General features: G+C 40.2%; 1 protein-coding gene across 6 annotated transcripts in view; it reads left to right on the top strand.

Moving 5' to 3' along the window:
• RERE (arginine-glutamic acid dipeptide repeats) overlaps positions 1 to 17609 on the top strand; it is a 402343-nt gene that overhangs the window by 324577 nt on the left and 60157 nt on the right. For all 6 annotated transcript variants that reach the window (XM_050931388.1, XM_050931390.1, XM_050931389.1 and 3 more), the window contains one exon: positions 1155 to 1235. In XM_050931388.1, coding sequence (XP_050787345.1) covers positions 1155 to 1235 — 81 coding nt within the window. The remainder of the gene's footprint in view (positions 1 to 1154; positions 1236 to 17609) is intronic.

Below are 17609 nucleotides of genomic sequence, written 5' to 3'. Positions count from 1 at the left end.
AAGCCGCTGCCGCCCGCTGCCTCCCTCCCCTTTGTAGTGTCAGAGCCCCGGCGTGACAAGCGAGCTCTGCGCTCGGCAGCGCTGCAGCCTCCCACCTCCGGAGAGGCTGTGCATGGCACCTGAGCCGGCTGTACCTGGGGCTGCCGGAGACCCCGCCAGGTCTCTCTCCCCGCCGCCTCGCCCTGCAGGAGGGAGCGCAGGAGACGCTCCGCTTTGGGGTGCTGGGGGTTGCGGTTTATTATTATTATTTTGACTGTAGCGCTCGCATCAAGCTCGCCGAGATCCCAGGCGAGCTCGAGCAAGAATTCGCCACTTGGGCTCCGGCTTGCAGTGAGGTGCATTTCAGAGCCGGGGAAGGACTTTTATGGCTCGTTTCAAGCTCACCCCACCCCAGTCTGGCTTGAACAACCTCCGCTCGCCCCTGTTATTTTTAGGGGCTGTCTGAACCCAAGGAGATTGCGAACAAAACCCACCCCCAAAGGAGAAGCCCCAGGGTGGGGGGAGCTTTCTCTTCTCCGAGTGGATTATTGCAAAGTGAAAGAAGAAAGTCTCTTGCTGCCTTGGATTTGAAACCAAACGTGAACTGTTCTTAAAAAAAGAGGGGAGGGGGAGGATAACCAGCAGCGATATTTTTCCCCCTTGAAGGGATTTATTTGGGAGCCGTTTGCCTTTATTCCTATCAAAGTAGCGTGTGTGTGTGTGTGTGTGTGTGTGTCCGTCCGTCCGTGAAAGGACTTTTAACCTTTTCCTCACCCAATTGGAGAGTCACTTAAAAAAATATTATGTTACATATTCTTCTTTCCTCCTCTCTTAGTTGTAAATAGATTTTGCTGATTTTTTTTGTGATTTATTTTTATAGAGAGGAGCTGACTGTGTTTCTCAAGCCCTTGAACACTAACTGGGATCATTTTGTACCAAGGGCTGAGCAGTTTTTTTTAGCTCCAAATATTGGAAGTTTGTGGTTCAGTTCTAAGTCAATCTGAATGTTTAGAGTTCTTTTCAAAGCCTTCCCCTTTTGGATGGTGTCAGTTGTTGTATGTGTGCACATCTCTCTCCTTTTATCAGCAGTCCCTAAGAGGAGAACAGTTGTTTTGCTGATGAAAAATATGTTTTTTTCCTCTGCTGACACTCTGTTTTTTTATCTTTTTACATAGAAACGCTTCATTAAAGGGCTGAGACAGTACGGCAAGAACTTCTTCAGGATCCGAAAGGAGTTACTGCCCAATAAGGAGACTGTAAGTACAATTGGACTTTTATGTAACTTGCCTTTTTCCCCCCCTTGCTGCTTCTCACCATTTGATCTTATGAAACAGTTTCCTTTTAACCCTCAGTTGAGTGACTGGCTCAAATGTATGGAAGAGAAATCCCCAGCTAACAAACGCTACGGTATTTTTTTCTAACGGCAATTTTTAAGCATTGTGTATGAAAGATATAAAACAGTCTTGTTGTTATTGAAGGAAGTCACAGAGGGTTGGGAAGGTATTTATGGAGCCCAAATCTAATTTTAAATATAGACATTGTCATGGGATAATTCATTTATGTCATCAACTTAAGCTCAAATGGCAGTGGGTAATTAACAAAAGCCTAAATCAAAATAAAATCTGATTGAATCTGGAAGAATGAGGTGTGTGCTGGCTGCTTTTACGTTTGGACAGCAAATGTAAGACTTTTCTTTCCAAATTGAATTAAGGATTGTTACTTGTTTGACCTTAATACAACTACATAATTGTCAAATTCTACTAAAAACATTGGTAAGCATTTAAGAAGGGAGGTAGATGAGAAAGAGTGTTGTACTTTAAAGGGTTTGGGAAGCTCTGGGAATCTACTTAGTTTTTCCATTAGCCCTGATTGCCAAGCCTCTCTAGAAGCTTCGGTTTCCATGCTGCAGGTGTCATTTAACTACTTGTAGAGTGGTGTTGGAAAGCAGTCTTCAGTATTGCCCTGAATTTAGGGACAAGTGAAGTGAAAATGTTGGTGCAGTGCTTATTTTGCTGGGTGAGAAGTGGCATTCATATTAATGTGATGCTGTTGAAAATATTTATTATACATCACTGGATGGAGGTGACTTAATATTAAATCTATTTTGTGTGAAACTTTAATGTTGAGTGGAAAAAATAATTGTAATAGTGTGTGGAGTTTTTTGTTTTTGTTTTTTTTTTTAAATCATCTAAGGATACTAAGATGTTTCCTCCTGAGGTATGTCTTTGTGACATTATATTGTTGCATCACAGTCTCTCATGGGCAGAACATTAATACCATCACATGAATCAAACAGAAAGGGAGAGTGAAAGGTTTATCCTAGAGAGTCTGTCTGTGGATTAATATACCAATGTTATTGATAATGTTAGGAAATATTAGTTACTACACCAAGAGCAAATAGACTTTACTATTTTGTTGCATTTTTATGAGTGAAGGTGGTTAGTACAGAGATGACCTCTTTGAAGCAAATTGGACAATACTTAGCAACGTTTAACAAATCCAGGATGTAATCAGCTTAAGCAGTTCTTCCTTCATTGTTCTTTGGAATAACTCCCCAGAAATGTTTTTAGGAGAGACTGGCTTTTAGATTAGAAGTGCATTTTGTTGCTAGGAAAGTACTTGAGTATTGAATACTACTTAAGAAAAATATGTCCATTTCAGCTACATGTACATGGAAATGTATTTTTAAAAATAAAATGCTTTCTCTCTCTGCAAAAGAATTTTTTTTTCTGTATATCAAAGAAAAGACATATTGAAGTAAGAAAAACTGGGGACCTATTTCTGACCCTATTTTCCAGTGCAGTACAATTTGTCTTTTGCTTTTGAACTTGAATTTCTCAGACCTTGTGCCCTCCCTAAAAGTTCTGTGAAGTTGCAAGCTATGTGAAATTTGATACAGGCCATCCTTGTTCAAGCATTACGTTTTTATTGTGCTAGGCCTAAACTTCTAGTGCTGAGAAGATTAAGCATTAAGATGAAGCGATTTGAAGTAGAGTGTAGTAGATGGTACTGAGCAGGCTGTTTTAGCCCCTTGTGGTAACTGATCTACAAGTAACCCTTGACCTACAACAGATTGTTTAATCTCCATTTCCTATTCTTGCCCACAAGTTTAGCTTCTGCTTTTTTAATGCTCAATCTTGGAAGTTTTGCCTGAGTAAGGAGCCTTTGGATCAGACCCATATTAGCTAATGTTTGACTCCTTGGGTCTGCTTTTTCCTTTAGGAGAATTTCCAAACTATAAGGCTGTGGAATTAGATCTGCCGTGATTTTCTTTCATCAGAATGGCTTCAAACTACTTGCCTGCCACCATTTTCCTCCAATATGAAATAAAGCTCCTAATGACTCTTAAATTAGTCTCTCTCCAATTCCTGGCCACTAGACCACCACTAGGAATAGCTCTGAAAAATGACTGAATAGGCAAGACAGAGCCTTGGGAGCTGCTCCCAAAGTCTGCAAAAAATATTTTAAAAGGAGTCAGGGCTATTTCTGAAGTGACCTGTCCTAAGTGGAAACAAGATTATAGGTCATATGTACTTCTAATTAATCAGAGCTCTCCAGGTAAATCATTCATATCTTGGGAGAGGAGGGCAAAGGTTATCCCCGCCTGCTTTGAACAGTTAAATAAATCTCAGTCATCATGTACTGAGAAATCTACTTACAGTCAAACTTTCTTAATATCACTTCTGTTTCTAGCATAAGCCCCTTCTGGACACACACATGCATATATGCCTCTTTTAGTGTTAGAGATCTACTGCCTGATACCTCTCGGATCTTGCACAGATCCTTGTTGCAAAGTTGCAAGAATTATGCTTAGAAGAATAAAATTGTTAAAGGCTGAACCTGATTCTAATTTACATTATCTGCTTTACACCACTGTTTAAATGGGCCTTAAGAATGGTGTGACTATAACTTATTCTACTTTACTCTGGCCTGGGTGTAAATGGAAATGAGGTCCTATATCTACTGTGCTTTGTTTTCTACAAGCCTCCTAGAGAACACTCTGCTTGAGGGATGCCATCACTCCCACCTCCACCTATCCCCCACCCCTTCAGTGTATCATATCCTTTTAAAGGAAATCCTCTATTTGCCAATTTGTGCATTTTAGCTGTGACACAGTTTCTTCTAAATGAATAACCAGCAAGGAAAAGATCCTGATGAAAGAATGTATTTACCGTATATCAAAGCTGTGTGTTTTAGATCTTCACACTCCCCGTTTATTTCAAAGCAATTATGTCTGAGAGAAGATTCCCAGTGGGCGTGTACATAAATAGCTTTAACATTCTCTTCAAGCTTTTATGAGCAAGACACACAGGAACTAAAGCTAGCTCTTATCTGAGCATGCCCCCTGCTGAAATGGGAATGCTGAAGTTGATTAAGGAAAGCTAACAAGTTTATGGAGCTTTAGTTGGATCAGTAAACATTAACCATGTAATACCCCAGAGAAGAAGGCCTGTGTGTAAATTTTGTTTTAATATAATTTTTGTAATTTGCTTTGGGTTGTCATATAACTTTATATTTCTCTTTTCTTGCTAGTACCCTACTCCCCTCATTCCCTCATGAATAGTTTTTCATACCTCTTCTGGTTAATATACTGGTGGTCAAAATGGCAAACTATGTCAGACTAATTTTCAGGGAATCCGAGAAATACAGGACTGGAAGAGACCTCAAGAGTCCATGCCCCCCTGTCGAGGCAGAATTAAATATACTTTTTGATGATGCTAGCAACCTGGTTGGTCCTTTCCCCTTAATAGCCCTAAGAACAACGTTTTCAGAAATGCCTAGATCCATTTTCAAAAGTGATGTTGGCACCTAAGTGCCTAGCTTGCTTTTGAAAATTGTACTCGGGCTTCAGTTATTCTGAAAATTTGAGTTTAGATGTGCAACTAGAAGAAGGCACTTTGGTCAGTTGCTTTAGCTTTATGTAGAAGCTTCCCATGTCTGGGCCTTAGTTTAAAAACCGAAGTTGAAATTCTGTAAGCCCCATGTTCGTAACCCTCATTTTACTCCACATTCCGCAGAGGATGGCGCTGAATTACCTGAGCTGAAGAATTCTTCATGAAATACCATAGGGATAGGCCTAAAACAGATGGACTGTAGGAGCCACAGGGCTGGGAGCTGGTGGGTGTAAGTTTTTCCTAAAGCACTTAGCACAATGGTGCTGTATAAATGGTAAAAAGATGGGAAGAAGGTGAGGCGAGCACACTGGTATCCTTGTTTGTTCCAGGCTAGGGACTAGAGTTGAGGAACAGGTCAGGCAACTCTGCTGTTTGGCTTACCAGAAATTGATAACTTTCCTTTGCTAGAATTCCCAGTCAGGACCAGGAAGGAGAGAGAGCACTGAGTTGTGCTGTCAGGGAAGAAGCTTGGTCAAATTTAGAGCTGAGTTCTATTCCTGTCTGGTTGACTTGTGTGGCCTTGGGTAACTCACTCAGGGACAGTTGCTTTAGGATATAAGAACCCTGAACTTCCATTGAGACTACTGCACATCCTCTTATGCCCAGCTTTTAAATGACAATAACCCTTATCTTTGGGAAGTGCGCTGAGATCCTTGAATGACTGACTTTTTACAGAATGCCTGTAATGCTGGTTGATCATGGCAGGAAGCTAATTGTCTGTCCAGCCTTCACCCACCAGGCTGAAGGGCTTGAGCTCATTTCATAGTTGCTTAGAGTTTGTCTGCACATGAAAATTGATTTGGAATAAGGCAGGGTGTGAATTTAAAGCAGAGTAGCTATTCTTGAGTAACTGCATTTGTAGACCCGCTTACTCTGGACTAAGAGTGCCGTTTTCTGGTGTAGTTTTTAATTAAATTAAGCAACTTTGAAATAAGTCAATCTTATTCTGGAATCATGGAATCATTTAGGAAAAGCTATTCCACTCTTAATTCACACTCTGCAGCGTTCCGAATTAGCTTTCATGTGTAGACAAGCCTTAGTGAATGTTACAAAAAGAAGACAATAAGGCTTTGTAGGGGGGAGTTCAGTATTTAGTGCAGTCTTGCTCTGAGTCTCCCTTGGGCGTAGAGGCTCCCTTAGCATCTTGATTTTTGGCTTGGCCAGTTAGCAAAGGGTAAGAGAGAAAGAAGTTAATCTGGAGTCGTACCTGAGGGCTGGTGCCGTTGCATTTAGCGTCTGAAATCTGCAATATTTATGAAAAAGTCATGAAAATCAACTGCCTCCCTTAGACCAAAAATGTATTCTATTAAATGTGTGCGAAAGTACTGAATATGCACCATCCTTTTCTTTAGGCAAAATATTGGCTTCTCAGGCAGCAAATTCCCTCTGCCCAAACTGAATGCTGTGGGTACTTATCTCTGAGACTGAATAAGCTGTATTCTGTTAATATTAGCAGGACAGAATGACTGCAGCCTGAGCTTTCAGCATAAAGTTTTATTTAATTTCCAATTGGAGGTTTAGATAAACAATCTGATTCCTGCCTCATTAATGCTTAATCTAGTGTTAAATAATCTACAATTTTGGCTTCCTCAGTAGCTCCTAAAAAATAGAGTGCTATAATGTATTGCAGCAAACCAGTGGAAGTTTAGAAATGTCACTGTGTTTAAGGCACAAAGACTAGTGAGGTATTTGTCCTCTGTACAGTCAGTACTGTTTGTAATTAAGCTAACAGCCTAATGTTTGTCCAGCCCACTTGTAAGCAAATTAAAGGTAATGATTTTCTCTCACTGTATCTGGTCAAATAGTAGATGTTCCTTTAACAAAGGGAATGGAATAATTACTTAGGTGAGGGTCTTTTTCACTCCCTTGATATAAAATGATGGATTAGCCTTGCATCAGCTTTTTCACAATCAAGTATAACATAACTTATTTTCACCAGTAGCCAAACTTAACTGTGTGTACGTGGCATGGACAGTATTACTCACTGTCCTCCTTTCCCACAGGAAATATATTTTGTTTGGACAGTATATTCTCCTAATGATGGGCTATTAATACACAGTTTGGTTCTGGTGCAATATTTCTCAAGTTGCCTTTGCTTCAGCAGCATAGAGCACTCGAATAAGGGTAAGCTATGTATAGTTTTTTTTGTTCAAATGCCATACCTTTTTCCTTAATAACTTGTTCTACCCCTGATGCAGTCAGAGCTGAAATTTTCCATTAGAGTTTGAAATGACTGCCAACATAAACAGCCAGCGCTTCTTTTGGTTTCAGCTCTCCTCATTGCTGCTAGTGTTTCCACCCTATGGATACTGCAGTAGGAGGGTTTTATTCTTGTTAAAACAGGGACCAGGCTTCAGACTATTAAATCTGATGACCTCACACTTTTCTTTTTTTCTGCAGTCATAGCAGATATCCCACTGGGCTTTAGTCCAGTGTGAACAACAGGCTGCGGGAAGGGTTAGTTGCTCTCCCTGTGTAAGTGAACCATTGATTCGTTTGCATAACAAACAAACAGAAAAACCCACACTTCAGTAGGGAACATGTTGGCTAGTTGGTTTCTTTTTTTACCCAGCGAGTGACTAGCTTTGCTGATTAATGGAACCCAATATATTAGTGTGTCTGTGCTCGAGGTATAGTAGCCTGTTAGGCAGTCATGCAGTGGCTGACTTTCCACTGCACAACAGGAGCAGACTGAACAAGTCATTGAATTTTATGAAATGTTTAACTTGAAGGAGCTGAGCCCAAATGGGAGAGCATCATAGATTTAAGTAAAAAGAACGAGGAGTACTTGTGACACCTTAGAAACTAACAAATTTATTTGAGTATGAGTTTTCGTGGGCTAAAACCCACTTCATCAGATGCATGGAGTGGAAAATACAGTAGGAAGATATACACCTCTACCCCGACATAACACGACCTGATATAACACGAATTCAGATATAACGTGGTAAAGCAGTGTTCGGGGTGGGGGGGCGAGGCTGCGCTGTCCGGTGGATCAAAGCAAGTTCAATATAATGCGGTTTCACCTATAATGCAGTAAGATTTTTTTGGCTCCCGAGGACAGCGTTATATGGACGTAGAGGGGTGTGTGTGTGTGTGTATATATATATATGTGTGCGCGCGTGCACACATGCAAACACACCCACCCACCCACTATGAAAAGATGGGGGTTGCCATACCAAGTGGTATTGAGCTGAAAGCTGTTTACAAAGACCAGATATTTATCTATTGAGGGGGGTTCAATAATGTGTATTCACCATGGTTTGGCTTGATTTTAGATGAGGAAACATTTGACTGTTAAACCTAATGCAGACTCTATTTTATTGGATAGTAAAACAAATGGAAGGTTTGGAAAGGTATTAAAAAAGTTCTGATTACGTCTGTGTTTGTCCACTCAGGAAATTATTCCATATTTCATAACACAGATTAATAGAAAGTCCATTTCTAAACCAGGACTGCATGTTGGACAACCTCTTAGTTTGGGCTGTAGTTCTTATTTCATGCTTTATATACCATACGCTTTCCTACACTTTCTCTCTCGCTCTGTTGCAAAGTTTTTTCTTTCTGTTCTGTTGTGGCAGGTTGTATCCTAAAGGCATACATAATCCGTTATTTAAATCTTCTTTCTGAACTCTGCCTATCTACATTGGACAAGCTCAGTTTCATGCCTCAGTGTCACCCATGTATGGCCATTAGTCTAATGACAAGGTCACACCTTGGGTTAGTCTACATGGAGCCAAAGACTACCCTTTCGTGTATGTGTGCCACTGCCATTGATTTCAGTAGGAACACCGAGGTCCAGGGGCATAATCTGGCCTGTTTACATTGATTTTTCTAAAGTTTATGTTGTGCTTTTAACAGCTTTTCCCCCATTTTCATCAAATTAATTTGTTCTGGTGATATTAATAACTTTCCATTCACCCTGCTCCCCTCCCCCACTTCCCATCAAATTACTTTTAAAAACGTTAGACCAAATTAATTTGAAACTTTTAACAGCTCAGGGTCTGAGCTGCTCCTTCGAGTAGCATACTGAAAACCTTCATAGGTGAAGCAACCAGGGACAATAAAAAGTTTCATTGTGTCCGTTGGACTCTCTAGTTCTGTGTAGTATGGGCAGTAAATCAACTCTTTTGTTTGCACAGTGATTCTGTTTTCTAGTTTACTTATGCGATTGAAAACCATTGTTTATTTTACTCTGCAGGTTTAGAGGTAGCTAGAGGTAAAATATATTGTTGCAAGCAAAAGAGAACCATTAGCCAATTGCATCTTGTTCTGTCAATGAGCCAGTGAGCACAATTCTTGCTTCGGTGGGGAAAAATACCTACTTGGAGATCTAAGCCAAGAATATTTGAGAAATTGATGCAATATTGCACAACTTTCTCTTTCAGCAATTTAGGAAGAACGATGTTTCTGTGACTCTTGGTAATTCTGTTACACAGACACACTGTATTTTCCTTACCCTCTGTTTGATTTGCTATCATAAGACATTTTATTGTCTTGGTGGTTTAATTTCTTATTGAATCGTGAGTTCTCATTCCATGTCCATGCTATAGGAACAAGAATCCCTTTGAAAAGAATGTTTCAGTTTTCAGCAATGGAATTTCTGAATTTTACATCTTCCCTTTCTTACAAGAAAAGGTATTAGCTTTTCTTTCTTTGTAGCAGCTGAAACTGTACCAGATCCTCAGGCATCAATCAAAGGGTCCTGGGAATCTCAGATATTTAAAGTAGGTCTCTCCTTAGATGTTTGCACAATTTTTTCTTCTTTTCCTGTTGAGTTTCATCTATCCTGACAATCATTTTCCACAGGGTTGGAGCAGCAAGCCCATCATTTTGGTTTGCTTTCTTCCCAGTGCAGAGGGTGAAGATATGCTTTAGAACGTGGATGTGGTTTTTAAAAAGGAAAAAAAAGAGAGGCTCCTGAAGCAGCATCTTGGTTTGTGAAATTTCCAGTCCAGGGATTGTTGACTCACCTATAAACTTTAGATAATAGGGTATAATGCTGTAGAGTTTGGGTAACTACACAGTGCCAAAGAAGCTCTGTTTAGCTTTGCATGGTGTTTTGGTTTTTGAAAAATATCCTGATAATCTGTTAGGAAAATATGGACACTTCAGATTACGTTTTCAGCAATCAATAGGATTATTATTCAGATAATAGTAGGCACAGAGAGAGCACTACAAAAATAATCCTATTGATTGTACTTATGATCCCCATTACTGTTGAATCAGAACACCTCACGGTCTTTAATATATTCCCACTTCACTGTACAACACCACTGTGAGGTAGAAAAGTAAGTATGGTTACCCCATTTTGCAGATTGGAAGCTGAGACATAGTAAATGAATTGCTCGAGGTCATGCAATGTCTGTGGTGGAGCAGGGAGTTGATCGTACAACTCCCGAGTCCTGAGCACCTTAACCACTGGAGTTTTTGCTCTCTGCTAGCACAAAGATTCATGTTCCTGGTCTCCAGTAAGATCTCCCATCCTACAGTTGTTTGGTTATGCTCATACTGAGTTGAAAGGCATTGCTGTATTTTAAGAGCCATGATCATCTGTGCTGGAGGAATGCATTTGCAGAAGGAACCTGAAAGTCCCTGTCTTGCAGAGAAGTGTGTTACAACAGAATTTCTCTACTTCAAGTAATACGAAGTCTTTAGAAAGCAAGTGCTGAGAGCTGTGGTCCTCTGACTAAGCCTTCTGTCCCATATTTTCCCTCCTAGACATCTAGTGGACATAATAACTTAATCCAGACTGGCATAGGGACTGGTGCAGAGAAGATTGAGGGCCTGACCCTCAAGCCATGGATATGAAGTCCATTAGTCCACATTATAGCACATTGTGAAACAGTGAATTCTCAGGTGATAAAATCCACACAATCCCATTCTTGGGTTGTTATTAAAATACATGTAAATATTTTAGCGTAGCAGTCATTGCTATTTTTAAAATGTATGCGAAAGTGTTAGCTACGTGTGTGCATTGGTTTTATTGGGGCTGGGGGGGGGGAGTAGTCTTTGGTTTTGGGCCAGATTTTGTTCTTACCTACACTCAGGAGGCCAATGAATGGATGACATGGATAGAGTTTTTGCTAGGCTTGTTCCATGCTTATGTTTGAGGAGCAAGCAGATGTGTTGCCTATCAAGATTTCCTTTCCCCTCCTCTCCTCCCTCGTCTCCCTGTTATGTTATGAGCGTTAGTAGAAGTGCCCCCCCCCTCTTATGGAGAGGGCCAAATGGAGTTGCAGTATTGTAACTTATGCCAAGTATACTGAAAAAGACTCATCCAAGTATTGCTGCAAATGTGGTGTGTTCTCTGTTTCTGGGGTAGACTGTATTAGCTCTCAGTGTTGAGATTTGCAGGAGGAGATTTTCTTGATCTATCAAGTCCCAGAAGTAAAAAATGACATTTTCCTCCCCATCATGTGTTCCCTGATTGTGAGAGGATCAGGGTAGTTGGGAGTTTCTTGGGAGTTCGGTTTCCAGGACATGTGGTTCAGTGGAGCAAACATGTTTCGGGGCAAGTGATTGTGTGCCAGGAAAAGATGATCAGATTTTGGCACTGAGTAGACAACCTTTTTATGTTTCATGCCCACCACACCGGGCATGAAATTAACTTTCTTCTCACACAACAGCTCGCTGGCCTTAAATCACTACTTCCTAGCCCAGATGCACTGTAAGAACCATATCCACAGTGCTATCTTGGCATAAAATCAGCCCCCCCCAATACATTATTCAGTCTTAAATATTCCTGTAATATGCTGCTATAACTGTGCTGTGAGAGTCAGACAATGATAATTTTAGGAGACAGATGCACTCATTTGTTCTTTTTGTTTCAAACCAGCTGTAAAAAGCAAATGCTAGGCTTGATTACTAGCTTCTTCTAGCCAAGGAAAACTCCCTGGAATTTTACAGCTTCTAGAATAAATTGGGAACGGAGAGTTATGGGCCAGTGATTTTATTTGAGGGGTCTGTGGCATGAAGGGAGCTGAGGTGGTTTGTTGAGTTACCAGAACCTTGTGGTGGTGGTATACCTCCGTAGTTCACAATATGTTTATTTAATATGGCATACAGAAATGCAGTCTCTTTCCTCCAGTCTTCCTCTTCTGCTCCAAAACTCTTCCTCACAGGGACGTGCTCACTGCAGAAGTTTGATAGAGTCAGATTTTTTTGCAGCGGTAGGTGGATTATGGAATGGTGCATTTCTTTGTATAAACATCCATCCCTTTCATTGCAACAAACTGTTAGGGCTCAGTCTTGCTGTTTTCTTAACTTCCGTTGAAGTCAATGGGAGATAGGGTCTTGAACTTGCACCATTGATATCTGCAGGAGCAAGTCCTTGTAGCAGTGAATACCTTGCAACATCAGGTCCCTCTTGAGATTTTAAAAATAATTAATTGTGAGTTATTTTTATTTCCGTTCTGCTTTTTTAAGCCTTTAGGGTTCATGTTTTTCATCTTTTTGTCTACAACTGTGCGGTCTAGAAATTACCTTTTATTAAAAATAAATAAAATAAAACCTGAGACTATCCTGTAATCACCTGACTCCAGAAACTGAGACTTTAAGGAAAAGTACCAAATATCACGAGACTTGTGGTAAAATTGCAAGAGTTGGCAGTGCTGGGGATTGGAAATTCTTATTTCTTTTGACCATCTGCTAAAGGCAGAATTGGCAGGGAACATTTCCCTCTCCCTCCCACACTTCAGAGAGACTGTGACAAACAGAGTAAAATATCAACTACCCCCAAAAAGTAGGTGACAAATGTCTCCTTACCACAGTGAAATCCATCACTCTCTTCATCTGGACAGAATGTTTTCATTTGATTTTGCTCCCATTTTCCATGCTCCTTTCCCTCCCCCAGCTTCCCTGACAGGAGCTGAATTATTTCTTGTGGTGCATCTGAAACCCTAATCTTTAAAGAAAAGGATGGTGCATTCCATGTAATAAAACAGAGCGCTTTCCCCCTTCCATCTTGAGAGTCCTCCCTGTAGTTTAATTCTGTGCCTGCTTTGTGCCTAAAGCCTGTTCTAAGTCAGAGCTAGCGCATCCCAGAGGAACTCTTGATTTATTTTGCTAACTCTGCCCTTCTCTCTCTGTGGTTCAGAAACCTTTAATGATCTGTGAAGCTCCAAGAGTTCAGAGCAAAACAGTAGTAGTTTTAAGAACCTCCCCTACTACATAACAGTCCTAACACTTCCCACACGCTGGGTTTTTGACCTCATGAAAGGCTGACCTCCTACAAATTTTGGTTGTACAGCAAGGCATCTTGGGCCGGGGCTCACAAATGCTATTGTGAAATTAAAAAAAAAAAAAAGTTGTAATGAAAATTCTGGGCTCTTGGCCAGAGAATAGGTTGTGATAGAGTGAAAATGTTTCTTTTGCCCTTTGTTATTGCTCCAGCTTTGATTAGCTTTGTTTCCAGTAAGCTTGATTATGTTCCCTTTATTTTTTTGTGACTAAGGAGGTGATCCTTCCTAAAGCTGCATCTTTCATTACCCAAACTGCAGCAGTTGGAAGGAATCTGAGAAATAAATCCTGCCAACCAAGAAACCCTCACAAAACACTGCAAACAAATCTCTTTTGCTCCCTCTTTACTTACATTTTCTCCAAAGCTGTGAGAGGGACAGGCCCACCACTCTTTCATTGCCTATCCTCCATGTATTTCCTTCCAGAAAGTCTCTGCCCACCTTTCAGGCAGTCAGAACTAACTGCAGAGTAAACCTTTTGAATCTTTATTTAAAAAAATACTAACAAACTATGATGTGCACACTGAGAAGCCCCTCTTGGCTTCCCTCATTGTCCCTTCTCATAGGGGTAGGGTAAGAACTGACCTGACACTACATGCTCTTTTTATGAGGTGAGGTTTCCCATGTGTCTCTCGGAGTCTAATATTGTCATACGTGTCTCTATTTTCATGCCCTCAGCCAAGCATCACAGATGGACAATGTTGTGCAGGCAAGAGGATAATACAATATCCTGAGAATTCTAGGGCACTGGAGGAGAAAATACAGTAGGCACATGAACATAGTAGATACAACATGAAATTCAATAAAGACAAGTGCATAGGAAGGAAAAATTATATGCACAACAACAAAATACAGACTAACTGACTAGGCAGTAGTCCTGCTGAGAAAAGCATCTGGGGGCTATAGTGGTTCACAAACCGAATAGGAATCAACAACGTGATGCAGTTGCAAAAAAGGCTAATATCATTGAAATGTATTAACACAAGTGTCGTATGTAAGATACAGGAGGTAATTGCTCCAATCTGCTTGGCACTTTTGACGCCTCAACTGGAGTACTATGTCCAATTCTGGGGGCCACACTTTGGAAGGATGTGGACAAATGGGAGAGAGTCCAGAGGAGAGCAACAAAAATGATAAAAGGTTTAGAAAACCTGACCTACTAGGAAAGCTTTTAAAAAAAAAAAAAAAAAAACCTGGGCATGTTTAGTCCTGAGCAAAGATGACTGAGGGAGGAACCTGAGAACAGTCTTAAAATATGTTAAGAGGATGATGATCAATTGTTCTCTATGTCCACTGAAGGCTGGACAAGAAGTCGTGGGCTTAATGTGCATCAAGGAATATTTAAGTTAGATATTAGAATAAATTTTCTAACTGTAAAGATAGTTAAACTCTGGAATAGGCTCCCAAGGGAAGTTGTGAAATCCCCATCAAGGGAGATTCTTAAGCACAGGTTGGATTAACACCTTTCAGAAGTGATCTAGATTTACTTTGTCCTGTCTCAGCTCACAGGGCTGGACTTTATGAACTCTTGAGTTCTCTTCCAACCTTTCATTTCTATGATTCTGTGGTTGTATGCTCCAAAGAGTTTAAAACACTTCTGTATTTCTTGCATCATCCCCAGTATTTTCTATGCAGTAGCATAAACAGAATGTCTACAACTTTTTATATTTTTTGCATATTTCATCTCTCAAGTTATCTATTTAAGTTGTGAAATAACATCACCATTACATTTTCATCCCTCAGTATCTCAACCCTGGCCTATTTAATCACAATTTTTGCCTGCTGTTATTCTTGGTGTTTATAACAGTCCTTGCATCTTTTTTGTTTGACAGCCCAAGGTGGGAGAAAGAGGAGTGATGATCTCAAGTAAATTAAAATAACTTATTATTTTTGAGGATCCAAACACATGCTCCATGCATTCATTTTCCTTGCATATGAGGGAGAATGAGTGCGGGTGGAACCTCATCAGAGTATTTTGACTTCATCACGGTTTGTGTGCTCACTGGATTGTGCCACTGTTGATTCGTGTGCGGTGTCTTTCAGTGTTGATGGCGGTATTTCACTAAGGTCTTGCCTGATTTCCTTTCAGTTTAGGCCATGCTTCCTGCCCAGAGTTTTCTTTCATTATATTAAAGTATTAGAGCTGGAATGTTTTATGGTTTATATTCTGGAAGATCATTGCTTACAGAAGCACGTATCATTGTTTTTGTGTTAGGACCTTGCTTATGACCTGCAGAGTTTTATCTTTGCCGGATTCTGTGATTAAAAAATTGCACATCGCACCTTACACAACTTGTCTGCTCAAAGAGCATATGGGAAAATGCACTCTTTCTACTACCCGCTGTTCAGTCTGATCCTGCACGTAGAATAACTCTGTGGGTTGCATTTTTGGACTTTCACCTTCTTGCAATGAAGTGATATGGACAAAAGACCTTCTACTTTCAGTGTTGTGTTAAAGTTTTATTGATTTAACAGTTTCACCGTATATTATTCTGTGCCATTTCATGTGATAGGTTTTTGTTTCCTGGTTTTAGAAGTACATTCTTTTGTTGCAAGGATGAGAGCATTCTAAAAAGCATTTGTCTGCTCAACATGGGCACAGAGTGTTTTTTCTATTTATATGCTTTCAAGACCAGAATAATATTTTTGTTTCATAGAGAAATATGTTTCTTCTACTTGTAATCTTTCCCTGCCAAAATTACATGTGGAATTTTCTGCTAATGTAATTCCATTAACTTCAGTAGAGTTACACCAGCAGAGAATTTAACCCAACAATTGTGTGGGGTATGGTTTTTTAAAAAGGGTATTTTACTTAGCAAGTGTTGTATTTGACAGTGCTATGTCAATTGTCCAAGGCATAGTTGCAGATTGTAAACTGTCACTTAGTAATTGTAATTAGTGTAGTTGACTGAGGCGATACCTTAGGCCTTGATCTTGCAAACATTTACCTATGAGGACATCGACTTCCACTGATTTACACATTTAAAGCTTGTGTGTGTGAGTATGAGCAGGGAAAAGTGCCCCTTCCACTCTTCTCCTATCCCTGCTGCTTTATAGTACAAAATATACTATGAACTTCTGTCGTGAATCCCAGCTCATGAGTCATGACCGTCTAAATAACCATACTGGCATGTTGGAATTGCACTTTGAAAGGTCTTCTCTGCTCCCTCCTGTAATAGGTTAAAGTTAGCATATATATCTTACATTCCTAGATTAACATAAGTAACGCTATTGCACTCCTTGGTTTCTGCTGTTTGCTTTCCCCAAACCAGTGTTGTGTGTTGGGGGTGGTGGTTGTTTTTTTGAACGTATGTAGTGTTGTAGCTGTGTCGGTCCCAGGATATTGGAGAAACAAGGTGGGTGAGGTAATACGTTTTATTGGCCCAACTTCTGTTGGTGAGAGAGACAGGCTGTTGAGCTACACAGAGAACATGAGTTTAGCTTTGACCTTTTCAAGCAAACTGTGAAAAAGCTGTGAGAGATTTTTAAAATTAGGTTTTATTACACTTCTGATTGCTTTCGTTGTCATTTATGGTTTGAAAAGGGGCACAGAATCCTGCTGGCAGTAGATACACAGCCTTTCTTAGCATACTCTTCAGTCTTGGTTTGTGTTCCCTATAAAGGTCAGATTGAAATGGGCTAGAAAAATCAGTGAATAACAGGGACCACTTTCTTGGAATAGTAGACATCCTGTTGGTTCCAGGCTTTTAGTTATGTTTGCTCCTGTTGCTATCCAGGAATCCATCTTGTTGCCTTTGCTGCCAGAAAGACTCACTTCTGTTGCTTCTTCACCAGTTGTTCCTTACTCGTCACCCTTCGACTGTTGCAACTTAAGCACCATTGGTAAAAACACAACAGGTCCAAATCAGTTGGTGGTTGTAGTTTGACCTCACACTGAAGTTGAGTAGATCCACTCATGAATTATTCTTGTCTGGGTAAAAGGATCAGAAATACCAGATTCAGTTTGGAAAGTATCCTTTAGTTCTTCCTTCGCCCCAAACCTCACCTTCATCTGCAGCAAGCAGAAAGGATTTCCATTTGGTTTCATTAGAGAAGTGTCCTTGAAGGACAGCAGGAAAACTGTTTCCTCCCTGTTGTTTTGCTCACTTCATTAATTATTAATATTAACATCGCTTGCTTGAGGACTTGCTAGGTTCCTTGGCAGCTCTTGTTTTTCTGCTCCATGCAGGATCTGTTAAGGCTGGGATACCTGCCCTCCGAGAAGCAGACAGGCAAATAGTAGGTTGTAGTCACTTTCATCTTATTTGAGAAGGAACATTGTGCACCCATTAATTAAGTCTTCTAATTGGGTAACAGCCCTTTGTGAAAGATTTATACTTTGCTTTGAAGAATTTCTTCAGGCCTTCTGTAATTCAGTACCTCTTGAATGATTTGCTGTAGATCAATGGTTTTCAACCTTTTCTCATTTGTGGACCGCTTAAAAAAAAAACAAAAAAAACCTGAATGGAGGTGTGGATCCCTTTGGAAATCTTGG

The sequence above is a fragment of the Gopherus flavomarginatus genome, chromosome 21, assembly GCF_025201925.1.
Source record: "Gopherus flavomarginatus isolate rGopFla2 chromosome 21, rGopFla2.mat.asm, whole genome shotgun sequence".
Classification (NCBI taxonomy): Eukaryota; Metazoa; Chordata; order Testudines; family Testudinidae; genus Gopherus; species Gopherus flavomarginatus.
This window is presented reverse-complemented; position numbering and strand designations above follow the sequence as displayed.